This window comes from Mustela lutreola, chromosome 11 (genome assembly GCF_030435805.1).
Source record: "Mustela lutreola isolate mMusLut2 chromosome 11, mMusLut2.pri, whole genome shotgun sequence".
In the NCBI taxonomy this organism is placed as follows: domain Eukaryota; kingdom Metazoa; phylum Chordata; class Mammalia; order Carnivora; family Mustelidae; genus Mustela; species Mustela lutreola.
Genome location: NC_081300.1, coordinates 96,248,673 through 96,268,160, shown reverse-complemented (window position 1 = coordinate 96,268,160; position 19,488 = coordinate 96,248,673). Strand labels below are relative to the sequence as shown.

Here is a 19,488-nt window from a genome sequence, read left to right as displayed (position 1 = left end):
GTCACTTGTAGGGATAATCCACAGAGGTGGGGATGCAGGTGCCAGGGTCATGCACTTGAACTTGTGATCCGTAGACTTGCACAGTGCAGGGTGATAGACACGGGGGTGTATGCACTGTGGCTGGAGGGATCACCCCGACTGTGCTTGCCCCAGAAGGATAGGGGAGTGCCTGTCTCCCCACAGCAACACCAGGACAGTGTATTATCAGACGTCGGGATGTTTTCCAGATTAATAGGGAAACATTGGTATCTTAGTACCAATCGAATGTCGTCATGATTCGCATGAACAGGGAGGGAGAGCGTCTTTCCAACTTTCCATGAGTTTGGGAGCTGTTGGTTGTCCCAGCCGGTGGCGCTCTGGACCACGCCTTTTCCTAGAGAGCACAGCTCCTGCGGCAGCGAGGAAGGGAAGAGAGGGTCCGCTCTGTCTTCCCTAGGGCTGCCCTGGCCTCACCCTCTGCTCATTTGCCCCTGTCCCTTTGTCATGCAGAGACTGGGGAGAAGGGCGCCCAGCTGTCGGGTGGCCAGAAGCAGCGGGTGGCCATGGCTCGGGCTCTGGTGCGGAACCCACCTGTCCTCATCTTGGACGAAGCCACCAGCGCTCTGGATGCGGAGAGCGAGTACCTGGTGAGTGGCGGGGTGGCGGGGTGATGGCAGAGAAAAGAGCGGGCACCACGAAGGGCTTGGAGATGCCCTGGGGGCTCTCCCAGGCTGTCAGCTTCCTGGACTGGGGTGTTCGGGGCTGAAGGTCCATCTAGCTGGCTCTTGGCAGAGCTCAAAATACATGACACGGGTTTGGAGTCGAGGCCCTGCCCTCAGCTCATCCGAGCCCGTGTCTTCCGCTCCCTGAGCCCCCTTTCCATTGGTAAAGAGCGTCCCAATGGTATATCTGTCAGTGACCAGGTGGGTGCCGTGGCCCCTCCCTGGTCGGATCTTGGATTACACAGGACTCACTGAGCTCTGGGCCACCAAGCACCGTCCCAGCCGCCGAGGTTACCATGATGGGCTGACTAGACAGACAAAGGCCTGCCCCTGCGGCTTTTCCAGTCCCAGGGGAGACGAGCATGAATTCAACCTGTGGCCCATGGCACACAGAAAACAAGACCATCTGAGAGAGAAATTGAGACAGGTCACCCTGCCAGAGAGGGACACAGCCAGACATTGATGCTGGAAAAACAGATTTTCTGCAGTAGCGACTGACAGTAAGGGAAAGAGCAGGGCTCCATTCTGATTTGTGCAGAGGGGACAGCGGTGAAAGGCGTTGAAGAGAATGAAGGCATAAGGAGCAGCAGGCTTGCGGGGCAGCCGGGAGTTGGTCAGTGTGGATGTGATTAGGCAGCGGTGTCTGCTGACTGCCAGCTGTGGGCAGGAATTCTGTCCTCCCATAGAGACTGGGAGACCCAGGCCTATCCTTCCTGATGATTACATTTCAAAGGAATGGCCTTTAGGTCCTTGAGAAAGACAGTCCTGACTGTAGGAGACTCATATAGAAGTATCGAAGGGACAGAGAAAGGATTTGCAATTATAAGCCCTTTTTATTAAACACTTTAAGAAAGGGAGGTCAGGGGCGTACTGTCAGGTGTTGGCTAGAACAGTCAGTTCCCCTGGCAGTACTGAGCATTTAGGGGGCTGGGTCATCCCTGAGACACGGCCTGACACTCCCGAAGCCCTGCTGGAGTGTGACCATCTCCCCGATGCATGTGGGGTCTTCAGGTGCCATTTGAGCTGAGACCCAGGAGAAGAGGCAGCTGAGCATCCAAGAAGGAAAAAAGCAGCATGTGCAAAGGCCCAGAGCAAGTTCACAGGCAAGCGCAAAGGTCAGCATGTCAGGCTGGTGGGAGTCTGACAAGGTAAGGTGAGGACAGAGTCATAGGGATACACAGGATCCTTGGACCCTAGTCATAGAGTTTGGGGTTTTTTTTTTTTTTTTTTTTTTTTTTTGAAGAAAAGTTTCAGGTTTAAAGAAAATTCAGCAAAAAGTGCAGAGAGTTCCCCTATATCTCCTTTTCACCCCACAGACAGTTTCTCCTGTTATCAGCATCTTGTCACGGTGCGTTTGTTTCAGTCGATGAGCAGGTTTTAATGCATTGTTGCTAATCAGGTCCCTGGTTTACGTCAGGAGTCCCTCTTGGTGTCGTGAAGTCTCGTCTGCGACAGGTGCAGAATGGCAGGCAGAGGCTGGATTTTATTCTTGTTTGGGACACGAAGCTGTTGGGGGACCTCGGAGCAGGAATTCAGCAAGAACCAATCGAAACATTAAATCCACGAGGCCGAGGAAGGGGACGGGGAGGGCAGGTTGCAGGCATCCGGGCAAGAAGTAACCGGGGTAGCCGTGGGAGGTGGGAAAGAGCCAGAGGAACTGGGAGAGATGCCCCCAGAAGGATTCGCCCAGGCCTTGGGTTTGGCCAAGGATGGGGAATTGAGGGCCGCGGTCTCATGGGCTTCAGCTTTGAGACTGATGGTGAGACCATGAGCCAAGGCAAAGGTCGCAAAGAGCAGGAAGAGCAGAGAGGCGACCGGGTTAGGGTTCAGCTGTCGCTCGCCAGGCGCCTCCCCTGCACAGGGCCCTGAGCTCCATCCCCTGTGCCCCAAACCCCAGGGAGCCAGTGGGGTGGGTGGGGGAGCGAGCCCTGGCTTCCCTAAGGAGGCACTGAGGCTCAGCTACAGGGTGGGTGTGGGAGCCGAGCAGCTCCGGGCGTGGTTGGGGGGGGCGGGCGGGGCAGCGCCCCCACGAGCCAGTGCCCTCCGTCTCCCCAGATCCAGCAGGCCATCCACGGCAACCTGCAGAAGCACACCGTGCTCATCATCGCGCACCGCCTGAGCACGGTGGAGCGCGCGCACCTCATCGTGGTGCTGGACAAGGGCCGCGTGGTGCAGCAGGGCACGCACCAGCAGCTGCTGGCCCAGGGTGGCCTCTACGCCAAGCTGGTGCAGCGGCAGATGCTGGGGCTCGAGCCCGCCGCGGACTACTCAGCTGGCCACAAGGACCCACCGGGCGGCGGCCACAAGGCCTGACCGCAGGCCCCGCCTCGCACGGTGGGGCCGAGGTCCCGGTGCCTGCCGGGCAGATGTACCCATGGGGGCCCCCCCTATCCCCTCTGCCCTCTGAGCCGAGGCCCACCGTGCCGGAGGACAGCCTGCCACGTCCCATGTGTCACTGCTTCCTGCATCGCGCCCCCCCATCCATCCACCTGCCCCCACCCCCACCCCGCCCTTCCCCGCTGGGCAGCAGAGACCCCGCTGGTCTCTCCATCCCGTCTCCCAGGGCTTCTAAGAGAAGGTAGAGCTACCTTTTTAAACCAAGATCTCACTTGAAGAACCAAGGTATTTTACTGCTTGGTTCGATGGGCCCCAGTCAACTCCCAGATTTCAAAAACTTTTTTTTTTTTTTTTAAATGGGGAGTAATGATGGGCAAGGTCACTGAGATATTCTAGAAACTTCTGAGCCAGGAGTGAACGATCCTTCCTAATAGCCTGGGGGATGCCAGGGGAGAATTAGGCCTCTGCCCTCTGCCCCTCGAGAGAAGGGGCTTTCCTGTCCCCAAAGAGGGACGCAGAGGAGGGGACTTCCTCTCTCACTTCGCAGCTTCGTGAGTCAGGCCAGGGGTCGGCGGGAAGAGTGGGAAGGGCCTGTCTGCCCGTGGCCCTTGCCGTCCTGCCAAATCTAAGCCAGTCTCACTGTGAACCACTACTAACCTTAACTGGGGGAGTGAGGGGCTGGCCAGGCCCGCAGAGCCTCAGGGTGGCCCCAGCCCCACCCCGGCGTGAGCCCCTCCGGCCCGCCTCATCCCTTGCTCCATCTCCCCCCTCCAGCCGGCAGCCCCTCCCCCACATGCACCCCTGCTCCGCTCCTCGCTCTGCTCTTGGGAGGGGAGGCCCTTCAGTGCCAGATGTCTGAGAGATGCGTTCTCTTCCCTGTCTGGTGGACAGAACGGCGGCAAAGCTCAGGCTCTGGTTTTGCAGGGTGGGGGTGGGTGGGTGTTTGCAAGATGTTGGAAGATCCCGGTCAATAAAGTGTACTACCTCTGACCCCTGACCTCTGACCTCTTCCTGGGCCCTCTGCCCCGTCCCCTGGTTAGATTTTTCCATCAGACATAGCCTGAGAGATTTGGCTAAAGGGCCTCCCCCACAGGGTCTGGGAGCCCCCCTTCTGTGCTCTTCATGTCCCCAGGAACTCTAACACCGAAGAATTTATTCTGTCTGTCTGTCTCCACGGGGCTTGTGCAGGGTCACGGAGGCCTGTCTCCTTGACATCTGGGGGACTTCTGTGCAAATGCCACCTGCTCTTTTCCATCAGGGACCGGGCCCCCCATGCCCACTCCACCCCACGGAGCCAGGAGGTCTTACCTAACAGCTCCATCAGAAGGGAGGTGAGACTGGGCACAGGAAAAACCTCTGGAGCGGTTATTCTTGTGGGGCTATGATGAAGTCCGGGGTCCTGGGAGGGGGCCGGGGGGCAGTGGCTGTTTACCAACTAGTGGAGAAATATTTCAGTACAGTAACTACTAGTGTGGCCACGTACCCATTTTCCTGCCCGGTAAGCTGACCTAGACTGCCACCAGCCGAGTCTCCTGCTTCACCTCAGGGGCTTAAGGAAACCGAGTCCCAGGGAGGTTAAGCTGCTTGCTCAGGACCACCAGCTAGTGAGGGCTAGAGCCAGGATTCACACCCAAGAAGCGCGTGTGTGTGTCTGACCCCAACCACGGAAGGCCTGAGAGTGCAGCTCTAAGGGCACGGGCTGGGGAGACTTGACTGACCCTGCGGCAGAGGCTGTACGGATCCAACGTCGGACCTGAGTTCTCAAATAGAAGTGCTTCTGGGAGCCAGGTAAGTACTGCAAGTGTGTGCAGTCGGCCAGGAATAAGAGAAAGGAGACAACCTTCTTGGTTTCTGTTCCACTTTTCCACTTTCGCGATGGCGCAGAGAAATCTTTCCCGTTCTACTAGAAAGAGAACACGGTGCCAGCCTGGGAATGAATGGTGACCGAGGCCTCAGACTTGTGCGGCGGCGGTGGGGGGTTGGGGGGGCTGGGTTTCGGCTGCAGTCCCTTGAGGCCACGCAGGAAGGTAACCTTGAGTCAGCAGATCCACAGAGATTTTCGGAGAAGCTGGAAATTGGAGTTTTAATGTGAGATTGACTGCTTTTTATAGATTGGCTCAAATTAGTTTACAAAACCCAGGGTCAATAAACACAGCTCGAGGCAGTCTGCCGCCTGTGGGTCACCCCTTGGTAACCTCTATCCTCAACATCCTTTTCCTCCAAAGTCTTTGGAGCCTCCCCTTCAGGGTGAGTTTTTCCCTGCCAAGGGGCAGGGGTTGGGGGCCCGCAGCCCAACCCCATTCCAGCCCAGGCTCCTCCCTCACCCCTCCCCACCCCCACCCCCACCCTCCAACAACCCTAGGCTGGGCTCCGCAGATTCACCACACGTTCCCATGCCGGTGTCCGCTACAGCTCCCCAGTTCGTAAACCTGAACCCAAAAGCAGACCCTAGGCAGACAAAAGAACCTTTCAGAGACCGAGCTAGCTGCTTTTTAGAAGGCAGATAGGATTTTTAACTTTAATTTTAATTTAATTTTTAACTTTAATTTATTTTATTTTTTTTAAGATTTTATTTATTTATTTGACAGACAGATCACAAGCAGGCAGAGAGGCAGACGGGGGGGGGGGGGGGGGGCGGGGGGAGGCAGGAAGCAGGCTCCCTGCAGAGCAGAGAGCCTGATGCACGGGCTCAATCCCAGGACCCTGGGATCATGACCCGAGCCGAAGGCAGAGGCTTTACCCCACTGAGCCACCCAGGCAACCCGAGATACGATTTTTTAAATAAATGTTTTACTTTGGGATAATTTTAGTATTTTTTTAAAAAGATTTTATTTATATGAGAGAGACCACAAGTGGGTGGAGTACGGGAAGGGGCAGAGAAAGAAGCCAACTCCCCACTAAGCAGGGAGCCTAATGTGGGGCTCGATCCCAGAACCCTGAGATCATGACCTGAGCCAAAGGCAGACGCTTAACTGACTGAGTCCCCCAGGCGTCCCAGGATAATTTTAGTGTTACAGAAAAGTTGCAATGAAACAGAAGCATTTCCTATGTAGCCCTTAGTGAGCTTTCCTCCTGTTCCCATCACGTGTGATCGTGGAGCACTTATCATACCAAAACAACAACACTGGTCTCTCACTGTCCATGAAACTCCAGGCTTTTTTTCTATTTCACCAATTTTCCAATAATGTGGGGTTGTTTTTCTTTTTTGTTTTTTTTTTTAACAAATTTTTTTTAAAGATTTTATTTATTTATTTGACAGACAGAGATCAGAAGCAGGCAGAGAAGCAGACAGAGAGAGAGGAGGAAGCAGGCTCCCTGCTGAGCAGAGAGCCCAATGCGGGGCTTGATCCCAGGACCCTGGGATCATCCTGAGCCGAAGGCAGAGGCTTTAACCCACTGAGCCACCCAGGCACCCCGGCTTTGTTTTTTGTTCTAGGATCCAATTCAGGGCACCACACTGCTTTTAATTTTTTTTTTTTTTTTAACTGTAGTAAAATCATACAGGTTGTAACAGGTGTCCACGCTTCCTGCTTCGTGGCTGAATAGGATTCCATTGTGTGGATAGACCACGTTTGGGTTATCCCGTGATCCCTTAGTAGACTCTTGGGTTGTCTCAACCTTTTGGCTGTTATGAATAGCGCTTCTGTGAACATTCATGCCTTTGTGCGGATCTAAGTTTTCATATCTCTCGGGTACACACCCAGCACCGGAATGCTGAGTCTTTTTTTTTTTTTTTTAAGATTTTATTTATTTATTTGACAGACAGAGATCACAAGCAGGCAGAGAGAGAGGAGGAAGCAGGCTCCCTGCTGAGCAGAGAGCCCAATGCGATGCGGGGCTCGATCCCAGGACCCTGAGATCATGACCTGAGCTGAAGGCAAAGGCTTAACCCACTGAGCCACCCAGGCGCCCCGAATGCTGAGTCTTAACAGTCGCTCTCCGTTCTGCATTTTGAGGACCCACCAAACTGTCCCCGCGGTGGCTGCCCCATTATACGTTCTAAAGCGTTAGGGTTCCGATTTCTGCACAGCCTCACCAAATGCTTCTTATTTTCTGTTTTTCTTTATTTATAATTTTAAATTACAGTCCTCCTGGTGGGTCTGAAGTGGAGAGCCTTGATTTTTAAAGTAGACTTTTTCTCCCTGGTAATTAATTGAGCAAATGGGGCTACCCTCTTCTGTCCCAGGTCCTGTGGGAGGCGATCTGGGGCAACCATGGCAGCCGAGCCCCCGGGGGAATGCACCATCCTCTGGGGAGATAGCCAAGGAAGTAAGTGAGGATGCGACAGGATGGTGACGGGCACGAGGACTCTGGGGACCCAGAGCGGGCTTCGTCCTTAATCCTGGTGTAAAGACCCAAGGGCCGGTGGGAGGACAGAGGCAGGGCTGTCTTTGCACAGACTTGCCACCTACGTTGAAGCTATTGAACACGGGGCCCCACATTTTCATTTTGCACCAGGCCCTGCCAATTCTGTAGCTTGTCGTGGGTGGTTGTCCCAGCTGGGGGCAGGGGTCAGGGGGGGGTGCTCTCCCACAGCGTCATCTTTGGCATCCAGAGGATGGGGCTTTTTTTTTTTTTTTTTTTTTTTTTTTGGACCCGGGCTTTTCTCACCTGTCAAGCCCCTGCCGCAGGTCATCCCTCCCCTCTCGCTGCCCCCTCTCTCGCGCGTGCTGCTCCCTGAAGCTGAATGAGTACATTAGGCAGCAGATGGGTTTTTCCAAATGGCTGGCCTCAGCAGACTCGGATCCAGAGTCTGTCTGTTGGGAGGAGGCTGTTCATCTGATTTGGGGTCGCCGTCACAGCTGACAGCTCCGGATAGAGAACCCAGCACCTTGAGGTGCTCTCTGTCGCCGCAGGGCTGGAGAGGATGCTCAAGGTGGGCTCTTTGGGGTCAAGCAGCCTCACCTGGGTAGTAGGAACGACGGTCCCTCGACAGTATGTTCCGTCCGTTGCCCAATGGCTGTGCCAGAGCTCTGACCCCGCCTCAGGAAGCTTTCATAACTAACGCGCTCAGAAATCCACCTGTCTTCCTCCTCTTTCTCTCTCTCTTTTTTTTTTTAAGATTTATGGGCAGTCCTGCCTAGCTCAGTCAGTAGAGCATGTGCCTCTTGATCTCAGGGTCCTGAGTTCAAGCCCCGTGACAGAGGGCTGGCTTTACAAATAATAATAGTGATAATAATAAACTTTTTTTTAATGGAGATTTTGTTTATTTGAGAGACAGAAACCATGAGCAGGGCAGAAGGGACAATGGAGGGTGAGGGCAGAGGCAGAGGGAGAGGGAGAATCAGACATCCCGCTAAGCAGGGAACCAGACACAACATGGGGCTCCATCCCAGGACCCCGAAATCATGACCTGAGCCCATGGCAGACGCTTAGCCCACTGAGCCACCCACGTGCCCCCTGATTATTTTTTTCTCTCTGGTACCAGGTGTCGGTGTGGGTTTGGGGAGAGAGAAGTTCTCATTCACTGTCTTGAGAGTGCAGATGGGGACAACCACTTTGGAAAGCGATTTTCCCACATGTGGTTAAAAAAAAAGGTTGAGATGAGCAAACCGTACAACCCACAATTCTGCCCTTCCTGTGCCTGAGAGGAGGGGCTTTAACATTTTTTTCTTCATTGAGGTAAAGTTCACAGAACATAAAATTCGCCATTGACACCATTTTCTAAAGCACAGAATTCAGTGGCTTTTAGTAAATTCACAATGTTGTGAAACTATCATTGCGATCTAATTCCAGAACATTCTCGGAAAGGAAATCCGTACCCATTAAGCCATCAGTCCCCACTTCCCCTCCCCCCCACCGCCAGACCCTGGCAACCACTAATCTGCTTTCCATCTCTATGGATTTGCTTGTTCTGGGCGCTTCATGGAAATGCAGTCCTACAGTATGAGATCTTTTGAGCCTGGCCTTTTTCACTCAGCATCATGTTTTCAAGGTTCATCCATGTTGGGACATGTATCCGTACCTTATTTTTTATTACGGTGGAGCAGGATTTGACTGCATATGGGAGGACCCCCTCTGTCTGTTTATCTGTTCATCTGTTGGTGAATATGCGGGTTGGTTCCGCCTTCCCCTGTTGTGAAGAGAGCTGCCGTGAACATTTGCGTACACGTTTTCACGTGGACGTACATTTTCAATTCTTTTGGGTGGAATCGCTGGGGGGAGGAATATTTTGTAAACCTTGTTTTGGGGGCATCTGGGTGGCTCAGTTGTGGAAGCATCTGCCTTCGGGTCAGATCATGATCTCAGGGTGCTGAGATCGAGTCCTCCCTTGGGCTCCCTGCTCGGTGGGGAGCCTGCTTCTACCTCTTTCCCAGCTTGTGCTTTCTCTCCTATCTCTGTCACTATCTCTGTCTCTCTCTCTCAAATAAATAATAAAATCTAAAAAAAAAAATTAAATAAACCTTGTTTTCACTGCAATCCTTAGTAAGAAAAACACTTCCCCTCCCTACCAAGAACACACACACATACACACCCACCAAAAGCTTCACCAAAGAATAGTAAAGTACTTATTACAAATGATTCTGACCTATGTCATTTAAGAAAAAAAAAAATGGATTTTCTGACTCATTCATGCCTCGGGCAGTGTGAAAACCACTGCTTTGGGTTTTTTTTTTTTTAACTTTTTGTTAAAAATTAAATTCAATTAATTAACATATAATATATTATTAGTTCCAGTTGTAGAGGTCAGTGATTCATCAGGCTTACATAATACCCAGTGCGTATCACATCACGTGCCCTCCGTAATGCCCATCACCCGGTTACCCCCCCACCCCCCACCCCACCCCCGCCGGAAGAACACTGCTTTGGAGTAATCAGCTCAAGGATGTTTGTAGCAGCCTGGTTTGCATTTGCAAATATTAGAAACAACTTCCCTGTCTTTAATTTGGTTTTAAAAAGTGTGCTGTAGGACAAAGGGTGAAATATTCATGCAGGAGGAAAAGGCATAAATTAGAGCTATGCATGTTAACTTGGATAGATCTCAAAAACATAAAAATGAGCCAGAAAGCACACTGCAGAATAACCTATTAGGTAGAGTTAATTTACTTATGTTCATTAATATACATAGAAACAGTACCCGCTGTATTTTTGGCATATATAAATATGTGTGTAAAGTTTGAAGTTTTTATTTTAATTCCAATTAGTTATAATGCCAGCGCTATATTGGTTTCGGATGTACAATATAGTGATTCAGAGCTAACATACATCTCCTGGTGACCTCACGTGACCTCACAAGTGTGCTCCTTAATCCCCATCTCCTATTTCTCCCCTCCCCACCCCCGCCATGTGTGTCAAGTTTAAAAATAGGCTGAGGGACTCCTGGCTGGCTCAGTTGATCTCGGAGTTGTGAGTTGGGTGTAGAGATTACTTAAATAAAATCTTAAAAATAAATACATAAATAAATAAAAGTAGGCTGAGAGGCTATACACTTCATTTGTGTTGGAGGTTCTCTCGTGATTAGAGGGACATCAACATAAATACACTTTTGTTGAGAATTAATGTCCATTCCAAGCAAATAGAAGAAATGTTAACGTTCAGTTCTGAGCATCGGGCACGTGTGTGTGTGTTATATTGTTCCATGTACATTTCTTTTTCTTTTCTTTTCTTTTTTTTTTTTAGATTTTATTTATTTATTTGATGGAGAGAGAGATCACGAGTAGGCAGAGCGGCAGGCAGAGCGAGAGGGGGAAGCAGGCTCCGGGCTGAGCAGAGAGCCCAAAGCGGAACTTGATCCCAGGACCTTGAGACCATGACCTAAGCCAAAGGCAGAGGCTTAACCCATTGAGCCACCCAGGCGCCCCTCTTTTTCTTTTTTTTAAAAAGATTTTATTTTTAAGTATCGCCACACCCAAGGTGGGGCTAGAACCCACAACCCCGGGATCAAGAGTGGCACGTTCCACTGACTGAGCCAGCGAGGCGCCCTCCCATACGTTTCTGAATATTACAGTTTTCCCCAGGGATGGGGATACACGGAACACTCAAAGTAAACCAACCCTGGTGTGCCAAGCACTGATGAGTCCCACCCACACTTCCTGGAACAAGATGGAAGGCAGCTGTTAGGATTTCTGTTTACTAAGAACAGAAGTTGTTGAAAGCTCAACAGCCAGCTAGCCCATCTAGACTTCTCTGTTGGACCTGAGGGGCCACGGTGGGGATCTTCACCCTCCTCCCTCCCTGAGAACCTTCACCCCAATCCTGCACTTCTCCAGGCCCTGAGATTCTAGAAAGTTCCACAGAGCAGAGACTCTGGGATCCAGCACCCAAACACCCATTACAGCTGAGGTTGGTGACTTCTGGCCCCAGGTAGGAGAGCTATTATATTTCAAATAATAATACAGAAAAGTTTTTTAACTTTTTGGGAGGTGTTAGGTGGAGGGAGGGTCACAAAGAGGCTGTTTAATTGTTTAATCTTTGCCTTTTTTATTGTGGTAAAATACACATAGCATAAAATTGACCATTTTAAACTGTGCCACCCAGAGGCCTTAAGTACGTTCACAATTTTCCTTTACCTTTTAATTTTTATTTTAATTTTTAAAATTTATTTAATCTCTACACCCAGCATGGGGCTCGATCTCATGACCCTAAGATCAAGAGTCACATGCTCTCTCCAGGAGCCCCTCCTTTTACTTTTTAAAAACACGTTTGTTGGGCGCTTACGTGGCTCAGGTCACGATCTCAGGGTCCTGGAATCAAGTCAGGCTCAGCGGGGAGTCTGCGTCTCCCTCTCCCTCTGCCCCCTCATTGGCACTCACTCACTGTCTCATGCATTCTCTCTCTCTCTCAAATAAGTAAATCTTTAAAAAACAAAAACAAAAAACAAAACACATTTATTATCTCCTTTCATCTGAATGGCCAACCTGCAGAGACCAGGACAGAGACAGGCAGGTGAGGACAGTGATGGTGGCGACTGTTCCATACGAAACATTTCAACGCACCAATGCCACACTGAGCATCTTGTATGATAGTCATTCCCTGACTCCTCACAACAAGCCTGTGACGGAGCTCGTACTATAAACCGTGGTTTTTCAAGCAAGAGAAATGAGATTAAATAACATAGAATAGAGCTAAGTGACAAAGCTGGGACTTGACCCAGGCATTTTGAACACCTGAACCCCAAGCCAGAGCCCTTAACCAGCCTACCAGGCTGATCACAGCCTCATTCATCTAACCAATTCCCCACCCGAATTCCTTTCCGTCTTCGTGGTTTGTTTGTTTGTTTGTTTTTGTTTTTTTTTTTTAATGTTTGCAATAAGTCATTAGGAGTTACTTGTTCTGGCCCAAGGACTGGGAATTGGTGAAGAGAGGTCTGTGCTGAGTCACTAACAGGAAAGAATGAAGAAACAGAACCTAACCAGTATTTGCTTTCTTAGGGCAGGAGGAAGTAGTCCATTTAAATAGCTGAGTCACTCCTGGGCGGTCCCAGCAGCAATTTCCAATGACAAAGATGCACCTCACATTGTTGCCGCTCCTTTCCTTTGACAACCTGAGATGAGTCATTCAGCAGTGATTATTATGAATTGAGTGCCTACTGTGTACCAGGCACTGTGCTAGGCTGTGGGTCACCACGGAACATAAGAAGTATGAGGCCGCCTATGTTCTGATGGATCATGAACCCCACATGGTGAAAAGACAAGAGGGTGATCTGGAAGCGGGTGCCCTTTGCGTTGGGGTCATCTGAGGAGGTGATGATGTCCGAGCTGAGTGAGGCGAGGGGCCAGCCACAGGGATCTGGGGGAAACAATGAGCCAACAACAACCTGGTGGGTCCTGAGAACGTTGAACACGGAGGAATCATAGGACCCAGCAATTCCGCTCCTAGGTAGAGACCCACAAGAAATGAAGACATGTCCAGGCAGAAACTTGTACATAGATATTCGTAACACCTCTATTCACAATAGCCAAAAGGGGGAAACAGCCAGATTGTGCGTGAAGTAACAAATGGGTAAACAAATGGGGTACGCAGACAGTCCGGTACGACTCCATTGTAGAAAGCGAACAACGTTCTGACACCTGCTACCACGTGGGTGAGCCCTGGAAGCATCACGCTACTGAAATCAGCCATCACAAAAGCCACATAGTGTATGATTCCCTTTGTATGACATATTCAGAATAGGCAAATCGATGTCAGAAAGCAGGTTAGAGGTTACCGGGGCATGGGAGTGGGGGTGGGGGATGGGCAGTGACTGCTTTAATGGGAATGAGGTGTCTTTATCGGTTGATGAGAAAGTTTTGAAGCGTCAGAGACCTGGAGGTTGCATAGCACTGGGAATACACTAATCCGAGAGCATTCGCACACTTGAGAATGGTTAATTGTGTGTTATGGGAATTTCACACACACACACCCCCAAAAAAGGGTGGGTGGAAAAAGATTGATCTGGGCAAAGGAGTGGCAAGTTTGAAGATCACGCGACAGGAAGAAGCCCAGAATTTGTAGAGCAGGAAATGGGCAGTGACAGGGACCCACGGACAAGGTAAGGGAGGAAAGCAGGACAGGACTTGACCCAGCAGCTTCTGGGAGCTGGTTGACATACACTGCCAAGAGTGGAGATTGTTGGAGGGTTTTAATCAGGCTGAGGAAGACGTGCTGGACTGGACGGGGCCCAAGAGAGGCAGCAGGCACCCCCAACTCCCCACCCCAAGCAGCCAGGCCTGAGCTCAGCCTGCTCTGTAGCCTTGGAGAGGGACCCTCACTCAGGACAGCCTGGGGGTACTATGCTAAGTGAAGTAAGCTGGTTGGAGAAAGACAATTATCATGTGATCTCACTGATGTGTGGAATTTAAGAAACAAAACAGAAGATCATACAGGAAGAGAGGAGAAAAATAAAACAAGACGAAATCAGAGAGGGAGAAAAACCATGAGACTCTTAAGCATGGGAAACAGACTGAGGGTTGCTGGAGGGGTGGTGGGTTAGGGGGGTGGGACTGGGTGCTGGGCATTAAGGCGGGCACGTGATGTGATGAGTGCTGGGTGTCCTGTGCCACTGAGGAATCCGTGACCTCTTCCTCTGAAGCCAATAATACATTATATGTTAATTGAATTTTTTAAAAAGATTTTATTTATTTTGCACAGAGAGAGAGAGATCACAAGTAGGCAGAGAGGCAGGGAGAGGGAGAAGCAGGATCCCAGGACCCTGAGATCATGACCTGAGCCGAAGGTAGAGGCTTAACCCACTGAGCCACCCAGGCACCCCTGTTAACTGAATTTAAACAAAAAATTAAAAAAAAAAAAAAAAATTCTACTCCCTATTCGACCAAAAAAAAAAAGGTATCAGGTATCAGCTAGGGCCCTGGGGTAGATACACAATAGAAGCCCTTCACCTTTCCTGGCCCCAGAGCAATACAGCACACGCCCAGAGGCAATTAGAGTGTCCAGGACACCTCCCCCCTCCCCCCTCACCAAGGCTCTTGGCAGTTATGTAAGCCCTGCCCTTCACAGGCCTGGTCAGGTGCCAGACTCTGAATTCCCTGACCTCTGACCCTCAATTATCTAGCGATTTTGGCCATCAGCCTAGAGAAAGGGAAGGCTTTTTCCAAAGGGGAGACTGGCTGGAGGCCTGGACGGATGTGTGCGGGCTCCAGTCAAGGACGGACTTTTCCAGAGCAGGGAGAGATGCCTGACATCTGCTGTGCCCTTCGGCCTGTGGGCAGTCTCCCTGATTCTCCACCACCCCAGCTGGTCTGCTGGGGTGCTCACAGATTTGACTTGTCAAGGCTTCCCTGGCATGTTGCTAGCTCTCTGAATATACTAGAAGTTTCTTAAAGCCTTTTCACCCCTGGGATCTCCACCCAGTAGGTGTGCTCCTTGCTCATACATAGGTGCTCCAACTCTCACTGCGGGACAGACTCCTGCAATCCCCCTGCCTACTCGAGCTCTCCTCTCTTGATGTCCCAAAGGTCCCTTGGACTCACCGCCCCTGCAGAAATGCAGCCTCAGGCTTTCCTCCCTAACCTATTTTTCTCATAGTCAACTCTGTCTTAATGACACCATCTTCCAGGTGCTCAAGTTCAAGTACCTGGGCCTTGTACTGGACTCTTTCCTTCCTGTCTCCCCTATAGTTATCACGTGGGGAGGCCTGCCGGACTATCAGGGGCTCAGATCTCTTGAGTTGCACTCTCTGCCTCTCCCACTGAGACCCAAGCCACAACCCACATGCAGGGCCGTGCGGTGATCTCACTTCCCCGCTCCCCACATGCCCGACCCGTGCAAGCCATCCTCCGCAGTCACCAGCCAGACCTAAAGTTTTTATTAGCAGACTTTGTTTTTCAGAACCGTTTTAGATTAACAGAAAAATCGCAACAATAGTACACAGAGTCCCTATAACTCACTCACCAGTTTCCCATTATTATTAATAGCTTACATTGGTAAAATGCATTTGGCCCAATTAGCCAATATGGATATGCTGTTATTAACTAAAGACCATAGTTTATTTAGATTTCCTTCGATTTTCCCCTAACGTCTGTCTTCAGTCCTGGAACCTGTCCGGGACACCATGTTCTTTTTTTTTTCTTTTCTTTTCTTTTTTTAAGATTTTATTTATTTGACAGAGAGAGACAGTGAGAGAGGGAACACAAGCAGGGGGAGTGGGAGAGGGAGAAGCAGGCTCCCTGCTGACCAAGGAACCTGATGTGGGGCTCATGACCTGAGCTGAAGGCAGAGGCTTAACCCACTGAGCCACCCAGGCGCCCCAATTGCTGACTCTTGACGTTGACTTTGGTCAGTCGCCTGAAGAGGTAGCATTTTGTCAGTTTTCTCCACTGTGAAGGGGCTCTTCCCCACCTTCTCCATACTGTACTCGTTGGTTTTTTGTTTGTTTTTAAGATTTTATTTTTAATTAATCTCTACACCCACCATGAGGTTCAAACCCACAACCCCAAGATCAAGAGTCACACGCTCTACCACCCGAACCAGCAGGGCGCCCTCACACTGTGCTCTTTGGCAGGAAATCACCAGGGACAGCCCACACCTACAGACTGGGAGTCATCGAGATCATTAAAACTATAGATCTAGGGGCGCCTGGGTGGCTCAGTGGGTCAAGCCTTGGCTCAGGTCATGATCTCAGGGTCCTGGGATCGAGCCCCGAATTTGGCTCTCTGCTCAGCGGGGAGCCTGCTTCCCCCTCTCTCTCTCTGCCTACTTGTGATCTCTCTCTCTCTCTCTCTGTTAAATAAATTAATAAAATCTTTAAAAAAATAAAGAAACTATAAATCTATCCTCTTACTCCTCTGGTTCAAACCTTGGCCCTGGGTACCCTGGGCCTGCCCCATCCCAGCGCACCTCTGCCACCACCCCAACTCGCCAGGCCAGACATGCTGTCCCCTTTCTTTCCTCAAAGTGCCAACCCTGACCCCACCTCTGGCCTGTGTGAGACTCTTCCTCTGTCTTCATCCCCTTCCCTCCAGTGCTCTCTTGGCTCCTTCTCATTCAGGTTTCTGTCAGCTCCAATGTTACCTCCCTGGGGGGATCCAGGCAAAGTCCCAGAGTCCACGGTCATGACTTCACACCGGCTGCTTGCGACCCACCACGGTGGGCGTATTCAGGGAGGAAGCGGTCAGGGCTACAGATCAGGGTTTTTTTTTATTCTGACTACTAAACATTTATCCAAACACCGCGGCCACTCCCAACACAGATCCCAGAACTGTTATGCTTACCCCAAGCTTGAAGGCTCTGAAAAGTGGCGTAGCAGATCTGATGAAGGACAAGACAGAACTAGAGATACTAAAAACTAATAACGAACTCAACTGCATTGGACAGAAGATCGGACACCGCAGAAGAATTAACGAGGTATCAGAAGAAGTCATCCAGGGCCGCCTGGGTGGCTCAGTGGGTTAAGCCTCTGCCTTCGGCTCAGGTCGTGGTCTCAGGGTCCTGGGATCGAGCCCCCGCATCGGGCTCTCTTCTCAGCAGGGAGCCTGCTTCCCTCTATCTCTCTCTCTGCCTGCCTCTCTGTCTACTTGTGATCTCTGTCTGTCCAATAAATAAAATCTTTTTAAAAAAGAAGAAATCATCCAGAAAGCCACACAGCGACCAAAAAGCCTGATAATACCAGAGGGGGAACACGAGAATGTGAGGGTTCTGGGAGATGTCGTTGTCATGCGTTTATCTGGAGTTTCACCCGGAAGCAGGAGAGGACGGGTGGAGGAAGCTCTAGAAGAGATAATGGCTGGGAATTATCCAGGAGGGATGAAAACCTGTCAACCTGCGGATCTGAAGAGGCCACATATTTGCTGAATGAAGGAGCCAACGTCTTTCGCTTGATCTTAGCCAAAAGAACGAGAAGCGATGAGCCAACGTCTTTCAATAAGAATAAAAGATTCCTTGGTGAGCTGTGCCCTGCCCCTCCTGCCCCTTCCAGTGTGAGCGGCCAGGGGTGGAAAGCCCCCGCGCTCTTCCCCCAAACTTTGCACACAGCAGGAGCCAATCCACGGAACCGCAAGTCTGTCAGCCTGCTGCCAGCTCTCCCAGCCAGATGTCCTTCCCCCACTGTTCCGCCTTTGTTGTCTTGCCTCGCCTGCCTAGTTATCTGTGTGGTTTAAAATAGACAGGCAGGGAGAGGAATGTTGCCCAGCTACTGAGCTGAGACAAGCCCAGCTTGCAGCGAGCCTCCAAAACTCTCCCCTCGGGGAAGAGGAGCATCTCAACCTGCTTAGCAATCATTGTTTTTTTTTTCTCTTGGAACAAAGAAAAAAATTGTTTTTCTGAACCCAGAAAAACAATCGGAGTAGCCCTCCAGCTGAGGGCTGGGGGCTGGTAAAGGGTAAGGGTGAGACCAGGTTCTCGGGGTTGTCATTCTCTCTGCTGAGCCCCAAATCCGGGGAACTGTACCCCATCTGCACCAGGCTGCCCCGGGGGGCTGATAGGCCAAGGCAGCATCATGGGCCCCATGCATGCTTTCCTAATGCCTTGTTCTAGTGGCGAAGGAGCTGAGACAGGAATCAGCCCATTTTCCAGAAGGGAAAACTGAGGTCCAAGAAGCGAAGCGGTCCGCTCGTCTTTTCAATGGCCAGTTTCTCTGGTGGGCCAGGCCAGGCTGTTTCTTCTCGTTGAAAATAAACATCAGTATCTGTGACCATGAATCAAATTCTCATCATGTCCTGAGCAGGCCCCTGGACTCTGTAGGGGACCGCCGTCTGACTTTCCCGATTGTAGGGAATTGGATCAGTTCATTGGCAAGGCCGGATCCAGTGCAGGTGGAAAAGGCTCCAGCCCGTTTACAAAAGAGAAGGCAAACATGAGCAGGTCGATGGAGCGCAAACGGAGAGTGTGCGGCGTTGCCAAATGGGGGGCAGGTAACACGGGGCGGCGTGGAGGAACCCTGAAAAATTATGCAAAGTTGAGGAGGCTAGATACAAAAGCACAAATAGGGGCGCCTGGGTGGCTCGGTGGGTTAAGCAGCTGCCTTCGGCTCAGGTCACGATCCCAGGGCCCTGGGTTCAAGTCCTACATCGGGCTCCTTGCTTGGCAGGGAGCCTGCTTCTCCCTCTGCCTCTGCCTGCCACTCTGCCTGCCTGTGCTCACTCTTTCTCTCTCTGAGAAATAAAATCTTAAACACACACACACACACAAAAGCACAAATACTGTCTTTCATGACAGTATGAAATACCTACAACATGAAATACCTACAACAAGCAAACTCAGAAAGTAGAATGGAGGAGGGGGGCAGGGCGCTGGGGTTGAACAGGGACAGAGTCTCCGTTCAAAAATATTCTGTGGTCGGGGCGCCTGGGTGGCTCAGTGGGTTAAGCCGCTGCCTTCGGCTCAGGTCATGATCCCAGGGTCCTGGGATCCAGCCCCATGTCGGACTCTCTCCTCAGCAGGGAGCCTGCTTCCCTTCCTCTCTCTCTGCCTGCCTTTCTGCCTACTTGTGATCTCTGTCAAATAAATAAATAAAAGTTCTTTTTTTTTTTTTTTAAAGATTTTATTTATTTATTTGACAGACAGAGATCACAAGTAGGCAGAGAGGCAGGCAGAGAGAGAGAGAGAGAGAGGGAAGCAGGCCTCCTGCGGAGCAGGGAGCCCGATGCGGGGCTCGATCCCAGGACCCTGAGATCATGACCCGAGCCGAAGGCAGCAGCCCAAACCACTGAGCCACCCAGGCGCCCCATAAATAAAAATTCTTAAAAAAAAAAAAATATTCTGCGGCGGCGGAGGGAGGGGACCCGGGTGGCTCAGTCAGTTAAGCTCTAACTCTTGATTTTGGCTCAGGTCTTGGTCTCAGGGTCTTGAAATTGAGACCTGCATTGGGCTCTAGGCTTCGCCAGGAGTCTGCTGGAGACTTTCTCTTTCTTCCCTTAAAAAAAGGGCGCCTGGGTGGCTCAGTGGGTTAAAGCCTCTGCCTTCGGCTCAGGTCATGATCCCAGGGTCCTGGGATCAAGTTCCACAATGGGCTCTCTGCTCCTCGGGGAGCCTGCTTCCTCCTCTCTCTCTGCCTGCCTCTCTGCCTACTTGTGAT

The 19,488-nt window shown here is 51.0% G+C and overlaps 1 protein-coding gene and 1 long non-coding RNA gene across 6 annotated transcripts in view; one reads left to right on the top strand and one right to left on the bottom strand.

The window, feature by feature from the left end:
* The window catches only part of ABCB9 (ATP binding cassette subfamily B member 9), a 41,628-nt gene extending 38,229 nt beyond the window's left edge, over positions 1–3,399 (top strand). For all 5 annotated transcript variants that reach the window (XM_059140024.1, XM_059140026.1, XM_059140022.1 and 2 more), the window contains 2 exons: positions 490–626; positions 2,757–3,399. In XM_059140024.1, the coding sequence (XP_058996007.1) occupies positions 490–626; positions 2,757–3,014 (395 nt within the window). In that variant the 3' untranslated portion in view covers positions 3,015–3,399. The remainder of the gene's footprint in view (positions 1–489; positions 627–2,756) is intronic.
* Positions 3,400–4,745: 1,346 nt separating this feature from the next.
* On the bottom strand, positions 4,746–17,449 carry LOC131811451 (uncharacterized). Its single transcript, XR_009345943.1, has 3 exons — positions 16,390–17,449; positions 9,004–9,111; positions 4,746–5,106 (listed from the first exon to the last, which is right to left on the bottom strand). It is a non-coding gene; the product is annotated as an uncharacterized LOC131811451 (long non-coding RNA).
* Between the last annotated feature and the right edge of the window lie 2,039 nt (positions 17,450–19,488).